General features: G+C 44.6%; 1 protein-coding gene across 1 annotated transcript; it reads right to left on the reverse strand.

Annotated features, from left to right (window-relative positions):
- Nucleotides 1–784: 784 nt before the first annotated feature.
- On the reverse strand, nucleotides 785–5,633 carry LOC133928582 (uncharacterized). Its single transcript, XM_062374992.1, has 4 exons — nucleotides 5,006–5,633; nucleotides 1,950–2,105; nucleotides 1,464–1,866; nucleotides 785–1,308 (listed from the first exon to the last, which is right to left on the reverse strand). Exons 1-3 carry the CDS (start codon nucleotides 5,591–5,593, stop codon nucleotides 1,465–1,467), a joined length of 1,146 nt encoding a protein of 381 aa, XP_062230976.1. The 5' UTR covers nucleotides 5,594–5,633; the 3' UTR covers nucleotides 785–1,308; nucleotide 1,464.
- Between the last annotated feature and the right edge of the window lie 4,566 nt (nucleotides 5,634–10,199).

Below are 10,199 nucleotides of genomic sequence, written 5' to 3' on the forward strand. Positions count from 1 at the left end.
TGGTGTACCAACAATGAAAGACCTGGTGGGCACATGAGGGCGAGAGAGGTGTTGGTGAAAAAGAGCTCACATGGCGGCGTGCGGACGGGATTGAGCCTTCCTCGCGATGCAGCTCGAATCGCTGCGGTTTCCGGCCGGAGGGAGAAGGGAGAAAGAGGAGGCCAGGGAAGAACCGAAGTTGTAGTACTGGCACCACCAGACGGGAGCGGAAGGGCAGAGAAGGATCTTGTACAGGATAGGGTTTATGCTGCCGCCTCCTTGCTACACAAGCCACCGCAAGGCTCGAGGTTGATGACCGCCCAAGACGCATATGGTGGGCCCCAGCAACAGGCGCACAAGCAAGGGAGAACACGTGGTCCATGCCACATCCCGGGATGAGGATCCCTAACTTTGCTGTTCATCATTGACGTGTGATTCACTGACAAAGTTATGACGTTGTTATGACGTTGAAATTAGAGGATCTCAATCCCATCCCGGATGGACCAAACTTGCTCCGAAAGCACCAGCCCACACTTAGACCTTTTTTTTTTTTTTGACGGCGGCTCTAGACCGTGTAACTGTCTCGTGGAATTTCACAAGCGTTTCATATGAACAGTTATTAAAAAATTGGAAGAAAAAAAGGTCACTAAGATAATAGCGATTCGTTGCATCGTTGCTGATATGCAGCAGGAACACGATGAAGGCTTTAGGCATCTGTCAGACCAATCAGTTACGCAATAAGAGGTGCATCCAACATCCATGGCTGGTGGCTGCAGAGCAGATGATGCATAGCAGAGTCATGAAGGGGGGAGAAAAAGGTGATTACCCAACAGAAAATAGTTCATATACGTGTTCCATGGGCGCTAGCTTCCGTGTAACGCAATCTGTACACGTTCCTGAGAACAAATGGCTGCCCGAAAAGCAGCAGCTTCGAAATGGAAACTGGATACCAGAACCAGGAAAAACTTGCCGATAACCCCAGCTTGGTTCACATGATATCGATAACTAGTTTACAACAAACGGAAGGGTCACTCAAAGAAGAGGAAAAGTCTAACTAACCAGAATGCTGGTGAGGTTTGATCACTGTCAACTATCAGCAGGTGAGACATGCAACAGATTCATTTGACCAGGTTGGTGATCAGTATCTCTGAGCAGACCGCTTTGCAACTGGTATGCCGTCAGGCTCATAGTGCAGCACAACAGCACAAGTCACCGTCAGGCTCATAGTGCAGCACAACAGCACAAGTCACCAGCCGTGTGTCTCCGGAAGCTTCTCCAAATCAGCAAACAAAGGCATCTCGTGTGCTTTCCTGTTTCCACCTTTTCTACCTGTGACAAAGGAAACAACATCATCCTGATGAGGAATTGTGAAGTATTCAGTGGCATATGAAGAATTGTCTTGAACAGCAAATCATGCCTAAATTGCCTTAGCTATCACGAGAACAATATTTACAGGAAAACATAATTGAAGAGACCAATTGTACCTCAGGAGTCTACGTTGATTGGAGTTGGCATGGAGGCTTCATCTTTGGATACTTCAGCTATTGCATCTGCATGGATGTTAGTTAACACTGGCATCTCCTTCTCCCGCCAAATCGCATGAACTTCATCAGTTCGGAATCTCTGAGTAAATGTCGACTCCTCCAGGGGAGTGGTCACACCATGTGCATAAGCTAGTAAACCAGTGTATGCAATCATTGCCCCATTGTCTATACAATATCGGTCATCAGTTGCGAACAGCCTACCACCTCTTTCTGAGCACATAATCCTCATCATCTCTTGTAAACGTTCATTGCATCCAACACCACCAACAATAAGAACGTCCTTCGAATCACAATGTGCCATTGCACGCTCAGTAATTTCAACGAGCATGGCAAAGAGAGTTTCCTGGATGGTTTGACTTTTCTTCAGTACCAACTAAGCATCACCAATTATTATACAAGGATAAAGGAGTTTAGGAATGCATGTACCTGCAATGAGTAGCATAAGTCTGCAGGTGTGCACTCTTTAGTTTTAAGCTTCTCAGTTGCCGTAGCTTCAATGTAGCTCAATATGCCACTAAATGACACATCCATACCCTTTACAACGTAAGGGAGATCAATGAACTTTTCTCCCTTCTTCGCAAGCTGAACAAGGAAACTTAATATGGTACATTAATAAGTAATAACCACCACTTCTGAAATAAATTTTGTTTGCTAAACAAGTCAAATTGCTAATTAAGGTGATAATTTTCTAGTTTCCACAACTTAAAACCAAAATAATTGATATATTCCTGCACATCGAACTAACAACAAGGGAAAAAAGACAAAAGGGGCAACAAAAATATAAAGTGATGTAACTTGACCAGGATTCTCTTTGAGGCGATGACAGGAATGCCCATGATACTAAATAAGGTGGAACAAAATAAGAAATACTCAAGAACTTTGAAGCTACAGAAGAATGGAAGGCCTCTTATGCTTATGATTTGGGCAGAGTTAGCAATAAAAGATACTCAGTGTTCTAAAAGGTGGCAGGTCACCTACGCGCTGGCAACACCCAGCCACCACGTTTTTGCTACAAGAGATAACTGAGTAGGCTGGCCACCTAGGCAGTCCTAGGTGGTAACTAATCAGGCAACGCAGGCAGTCCAAGAAGGCGACTAGGCAGGCAAGGTGGGCTAGGAAGGGCAATGGGGCCAGCAGCAGTAGGCAAGATGAAAATTTTCATGGCAAAAAGAAAAATCTTTAACACACCTGAGTATAGTGAGTTGCATGAATTACAATTCATAGAAACCATGAATTGCAATTTTAGCAACCATCTGAATGGACGCTAAGGATACAATAACTATTTTCTAAGATCAAAGAAGAATGGAACAGAGCTGATAGAACGTTGAATTAGCAGTATTTCATGCTTTCATGAAGGCAAAACCAAGTATATAGTTTGGTCAAAACCTGATTGGGCACGAATAGCATATTGCATTTACAAGCTTATTTAATAAAACTGTACACAACCAAAATAATGATTTGGATCTGGCAAAGTCCCTTCAATATGCCATCACTGGTTGTGGTGATACAATGAAAGAATAATACCCTACAGCAACATCAATTACATGATCACTGCCCAGACCACAAATTGTTTACCCTACCACCTACTTTTAACACAACCCTACAGGCATATGTACACATCCTGACACACAGCTCTCTGTGACAGCAGGGCCTATCATGCCACCCATAAGACAATGATCTACCTCCAAAACAAAGCTAATCCGATGATGACATGCCGCACAGGGATTATTTGAATATACAGACCCTTGTGTTATTCAAATGCTAACATAACTATGAAAACCTAGTATGCAAATTGATGTGCCTAGTGACATGGCAATCAGCAATCCAGAAGAACACAATGTTCTAAGACATTCATAGCATATAATTAATTTCAGACTATAAAAAGTGAAGCAGACATTGTGCTAAATTTCAAAAAAACCCTATGGCTTAAGCTTATAGAGTATGCATGAAGCTCCGATCTGTTTGGTCTAGCTTCAACTTCAACTAGCCTATAAGCTGAAAATAGCCCAAACCATTGGGAGCTTCATGTGATTATCCTATAAGCTCAAGCCTACTTAATACTAAGCTGGAGCCAATGGGAAGGCTTCCGGCGCTTATAAGCTGAAGTCCTTGACAGTCTGTCCAATTCAAGAGGCTTAAGCATAACCTAATAAACGCTAAGTATGTTAGCCTAATTGTCTAATGTTTTATTTTCAATAATTCAATTAAGATATATTTTTATCTGAACAAATATTTGTCATTGGAACAAAAATTCTAATCCAGATTTCAGGCTTTCAGCGCATAAATATTCTCAAAAGGATTCCAACGTTGCATCACCCCTCCACCACAGACAATAGACTAGCTCACTTCTATTTTGCTACCTGATACATCAAGCAGGATACAGTCAATAACATCGATAACTCATGCAACTTGATGGGCAGTGCAATAATGTTGTGGTACAAAACTATGGGGGCTTGCACTAAAGGAGGCGAGGTTGTGGAGCATGAAAGGCTGAAAATCTTGTGTTGGTGAACCCTGAATAGGGTAGTGTAATTATGGGTCAACCTGTCAAGTATATCTGCATCTACATGGAAATACACAATCCATTGTTAATGCAGCTTCATCCAGCATGGTTACATTCATCTTATGCAATAACATGTGCTCCCTCCCACTCACATAAGTTAACACATACACCCAACCAAACACTATCTCAACACATAACACATTCAGGGCAACTTCAGAGAGCCAGCCAAACAAAATCTCAATTTATTATAAACAATTGAGAAACAACAAAGGTAAAATAATCTCAAGGATGAAGCTAATTATGAACCCATACAGGTTAAAGTGCTTCAAGCAACCAAACAACCCATGGATGCACTCAACCTGGACTGGATAATACAATACATGTTCTTTTAGCTGTTTATATTCAGCTAAGGTTTTGTTTGGTTGATTGTATGAGGTGTCTTAACAGCACTTAGATGTGTTTGGCCGCCCACATGTGCTAGGCTGCTAGCTTAACAGAAAACGAGGAAGGACAAGTGATCACACAGACTGAATGAAGCCATGGCAAACTTCACTGCCCAAGCACATTGTCACACAAAGGAACATAGGATTTGCCAAGCTTTTTGTATACCTGCACACAGAGGCAACCAACCAGTCCCCAAATGCAAGCATTTCATTGTGAGGGTCAATACTTCAATAAAATGGCATGTCTAGCATCAGTAAACAGCTCAAGAGTGCCAAAGCTTCGCTGACAATTCCCCGCATTCATACCCACCTGATTGTATCATACATCCTCCCCTTGCAGCAATACTACTGCTATTTTAGTAATCCCAGATTCCCGGTCACCAGTTAAACACCGAGTTCATCTCCATGAACGAAATGCAATGGTTGATGGAGAAAAGGGTGTAAACTAGCATCTATGTGCACATACAGCTACAGTTCAAACAAGGTTAAGCAGGAACCACGGGATAATCAAGTCGGCATTTGATCGAACAGGTTACCTGCTCGATGTTATACCCGGGGCTGGGATCATTGGAGAGCTCAAGGACCCTGGCGAAGCGGTCCAGGCAGTTCCCGACGGCGATATCGATGGTCTCCCCGAAGATCCTGTACCTTCCCTCGCTGTAGGCAATGACCTGCGTGTTCCCGCCGGAGACGTAGAGCACGACGGGGTCCACGGCCCCCGTGACCGCGCGTCCCATCTCGATGTGCGCGACGCAGTGGTTGACAGCGACGAGCGGCTTCCGCCAAAGGAGCGACAGCGCGCGTGCCGCGGCGGCGGCGACCTGGAGCGGGCCGCCCATGCCGGGTCCCTTGGTGTAGCAGACGCAGGCGAGGTCGACGGGGGCGACTCCGGCCTCGGCGAGCGCGTCGCGAAGGAGTGGGAGGAGGTGCGCGAGATGGTGCTGCGCGGTCTCCCGGGGGAGGAAGCCGTGGCCCGGCGGGGTCACGTAGGTGTGGCGCGGGTTGGAGAGGATGTTCCCGGAGAGGGAGACGACTCCGATCCCGATCTTGTTGGCCGAGGACTCCAGCCCCAGCGCCAGAGGGCCCGGGGGCCGGCGGCTCGCTGGAGACGGCGACGACGACATGGCAGCGGCGATATGGTTTTGGGGTCTGGGGAAGACGAATGGAGATGGATCCGTCTCCGGCTTGTGTGGAGTCATTGTTGCGAAGACTGGGCCCATACGGCCCAATGGGTTTTGCTTTTGGGTCCATGAGCCCAGAAATGTGGGCCCAGCGGCCCGCTCGTGAGTCTTGCTTCGTCCACTCGACTTTTCCCCCTCTTCTCCCGAGGCAGGATCTTCACGCTGTTTTTTTGAGAGAGATTTGCATAAATGCATTATAGTTGATTACGTTTCGATGAATATCATGCTAGCCTATATATCATTGATATATGTGACCCCTATATTAGTGAGAGAGGGGTGGTATTTTATCGAAGCACCAATTGATTGAAGTGTATTTTGAAAATTTCCCTTTTTTAGAGAAAGGAAGTGCTGCCCTGAAGCATAAAACCCTAGCCGTCGCACTCCTCCTCCTCGTTGTTTCCTCACTAGCACCGGCGTCACCACGGCTGACCTTGTAACGAAGGGAGGTGAGGTTAGTCGAAAAAATACGATCTTTTTTCTTAGCTAGTTGTTGAATAGCCACCAACATCATTATACCCAATCTGAGAGGATAGATGTTGTTGCATGGTATGCCACACACATAATCGATATGAGAACATTTCTTTCGTATGCCACTTGCAACCAAGGCTTCCAAATTAGGATTCCTGCAAAGGCGGAGAGATCTTATATCCATTCTTCTTGCAACTTCAACATCAAGGATAGTGTTAAATGGGATCCCATGCGAGCCTATTGCTCATGGAAATAGGCTAAGACAGGGGACCCTTTATCCCCAGTGTTGTTCACAATGGCCATTGACCCCTTCCAACGAATATTGTCCCTAGCCATCGAGAGAGGGCTTCTCAGCTGGCATGGCGATGGATTTAACACTGATAGGTTGCGTGTGTCCATGTATGCCGACGACACGGTGGTCTTCATTGCGCCTTATGCTTAGGAAGTGGTCACGCTTGCAAGCATTCTTAACTCCTTTGGAAAGGCTACGGGGCTAGAGACGAACTTCGCTAAGACTTCAGTTACTCCTATCCGATGTGTCGAGGTCGATCTACTTTTGATCCTATCAAAACTGCTAGTGGTCCTATCCAACTTTTCAATCACTTACCTCGGCATGTCACTTGCTACTCGCCATTTAAAAGCCTCTGAGCTACAACCAATGGTCGACAAAGTGCTTGAGAAGATGTCTTCTTGGAAGGGGAAGAACTTGGCACCATCTTGTTGGCTGGCCCTAGTCAAAGCCATCATGACCTCCTATAGTCTATTCACTTCTTGTTGGCTATCAAAAACCCTAAATAAATCTTGCTGCAGATTGACAAAGCTAGAAGGAAATTCCTCTAGACGGGTTGCAAACCAATCTCGAGTGGCAAACGCAAAGTCAGCTGGAAAAGAGTATGCAGGCCAAAGAGCCTGGGATGCCTATGCGTCCTTCATCTCGAAAATTTTGGTCGTGTGCTCAAACAATGATGGCTTTGGCAAGAGTGGATGGCAACCCAGAAAGCATGGGTTGGTGCGAAGATTCCGTGTGATAATACAGGCAGGCACCTCTTTGCGACTATTACCTCAATCTCCATTGGGTGAGGAGAGAAATTTTCCTTTTGACACTCTGCTTGGGCTCAGGGCTTCAAGTCCAAAGACCAAGCACCACTTCCTTTTGCTCTCTCAAGGGCTAAGCAATGCTCCCTTAAGGAGGCGATCCTTCACAAATTTTGGAATGTTGATGTGGCCACCCTACAACATACTTCACAAGATCACATCACACAATTCATCTAGCTTTGGAGTGTGACAACCATAATACGCTTACAATTGAACCTTTCAGATTCAATAACCTGGAAATACTCCGATCGGGGGGCTTATTTTGCGCGTTCGTCCTACGCCCTGATGTTTAGGGGCTCTACATGTACGAACTTCACCAAACTGTTTTAGAAGGCATAGGGGCCGTCCAAGTGCAAATTCTTTGCTTGGTTGGCTGTACAGAACAAGCTTTGGATTGCAGATTGTCCCACTCGCAGGGGTTGACCCTGCAACCTTCTTTGCCCCCTATGCAAGCAATTGATTGAAAATTACCTACATCTCGTTGCAGAACATTCCTTCACTAGAAAGGTTTGGCGTACCCTAGGTACATAGCTAAATCAGGCACCCATCCTCCCTGAAGCATGGCCACACAGCTCCTCGATGCTCAATTGGTGGATTACTCTAGCCCATTGCATCTCTTCATACAAAAAAGCCCTTAAATCGCTCATCTTGTTAGTCACCTGAGATTACCTAACGGGCAACCAAGGCTCTGATACCATGAGTGGATGATCGAAGGGACTGGTTAGATCCCGAGTGGGTGGTCGGAGTGACAGGTCGGACCCCGAGCGGGTGGTCGGAGTAACTGGTCGGACCCCGAGTGGGTGGTCGAAGTGACTAGTGGGTGGTCGGAGTGACTGGTCAGGACCCCGAGCGAGTGGTCGGAGTGAGTGGTCGGGAACCCGAGTGGGATACAAACTCAGCTATAGTAGACTAGGCAAGCCGAGTAACTCGACGACTAAATTAGCAAAGACTCGACGCTAGAAACTAGAACACGATGACTCGACCAGCAACAAGACACTGACGATGGACTCAAACTCAACAACATAAAAACTAAAAACAAAATTGTGAAAGGTACAAAGTGGTTTGGACAAATGAAAAACTAAGATCTAAATCCTTTTTTTGGGGTAATTTTCTGGACTCTGGGTAAAGGAGCTCGACGAAACAAAAGGGATAACTGAGATTACCTAACGGACAACCAAGGCTCTGATACCACTTGATGCAGGTTTGCTCGATCTTCCGAAGGTAATATGATAAGTCGATTTGTGGAGTTTCAACGTTGATGATCTAAAGGCTCCGATCAAAACAGATCAAGAATACTCGCAACCACTACACCACTACTCTGTGGTTATCAACCATGCCAAGACACGGTTGACATCGCCAAGAAAGCTTTTTCTGCAAGCGAATCAAGAACATAAGCAAGAACATGTAGATGTAATTTGAATATTACTAATTACCAATGAAGCACTTGAGTTTGGGGTTCAACAAACCGATAAACGATGAAATTGTATTGAACAGTATAATCTAAGCTAAATTCAAGCCTAAACTACGATGGTTACTGTATATATAGGGGGCGTGAGGAGGTCAACCTAGGGTTGTGCAACCGTGGAGAGAGGCGTGCACAACCTGGACTCCGACTCCGACACGATTACAAAACCCCGTAGGGTTCAAAATAGCGATACAATACTTTATTCCTTTGACTCTGACTAAACTATAAGGAATATTCGGTCGAGCTCATATCAATTGGGAAGGGCTCGTCGTAAGCTTTCCAGAATATCCAAGATTGCCTAAAACGGACTTTGTATGAGAGAGTTATGCCTATTTTACTGACGTGCTATCCTGGAACTCGACTTTGACCACAACCACGACTTCGACCATGAACACGATTAGAGCTCAACCTTGAGTCCGAGTAGACTTGGCCTTCGAGAAGTGACGTCCGGGTAAGATTGTGGTGCTTCTCCCACGTTCCTATGCAATAAAATATCACAAGAATTGAGTATTAATCCATCCAAGGAAACATGAACAGCAAGGAACGAGTTCACATGGTGGTCTAATTGTTATGCACGTACTCTTGTAATTGGACCTTGTATGATTTGATGATTATTGATGGTATTGATCGTATTCGAAGGAGCCATAGGCTCATCAACAAGGCATGCGTATGTGTGCGCAGGGTGAAGGTAATATTGGAGTCACTGAAAACCGAAAGCTTGAACTTGTGCTCCTCGGTTCGATTGGTTAAGATTTTGTCATGAATATTAGCTTAAGAGTATACTACTTCAATGGAAAGCGGCAACGAACAAATAGTTGAGTCTTTTCTGTCATGAATTTATTTCTAGTTTTAATATTAGTTTATTACTACTGTCAGTCACTTGGATGGAACCTGTGTTTTTTTGACTCTATGAATAATTTTCTGCAGAAGAAATCCGATTCTTTTTATTTTCCAATGAATGGACCAATGAATTGTTCCTAAGATTATTTTTCTTGTCTATTTCTTTTAGGTAACTAAATGTAGCTTTTTCTTTCGTTAGATGGATTTGTTGTTGAACTGGTCTCTCCCTAAATTGTAGTTGAGATCTGATATCACATCAACTCATCAAGTAAGTTCATGGTTTTGTACAATTATTTACCCTGTCATGTTAGTACTTTGTTTAATTTTTAAATTGACTAAAATATTGCAAATATGTGTTACAAATGGAGATGTTCTTTGAACCTGAAAAAAAGGTGCTTGCTCTGGGTGGAATTTATCACCAGACAAGAGTACTATTGCAGGGCCGGGGAGAAAACCTCATGTTTTTGCTGTGCTTAACCTGGCTGATATCGTTACCGATCTCGGGCCCCCAAAATAAATTGAGGAATATGATGCGGGAAACATGGATCAAGTGAAGATGATGTATCTACTTATTGGTCCTTGTCAACCAACTGGTCACAATTTTTCTAGAAAATAGCAGGGAAATCAATCAAGTAGCTTTAACGAAGCATGGTTCAAGAAATTTGATTGGTTAGAATATAG

The sequence above is a fragment of the Phragmites australis genome, chromosome 9 (genome assembly GCF_958298935.1).
Source record: "Phragmites australis chromosome 9, lpPhrAust1.1, whole genome shotgun sequence".
Taxonomy (NCBI): domain Eukaryota; kingdom Viridiplantae; phylum Streptophyta; class Magnoliopsida; order Poales; family Poaceae; genus Phragmites; species Phragmites australis.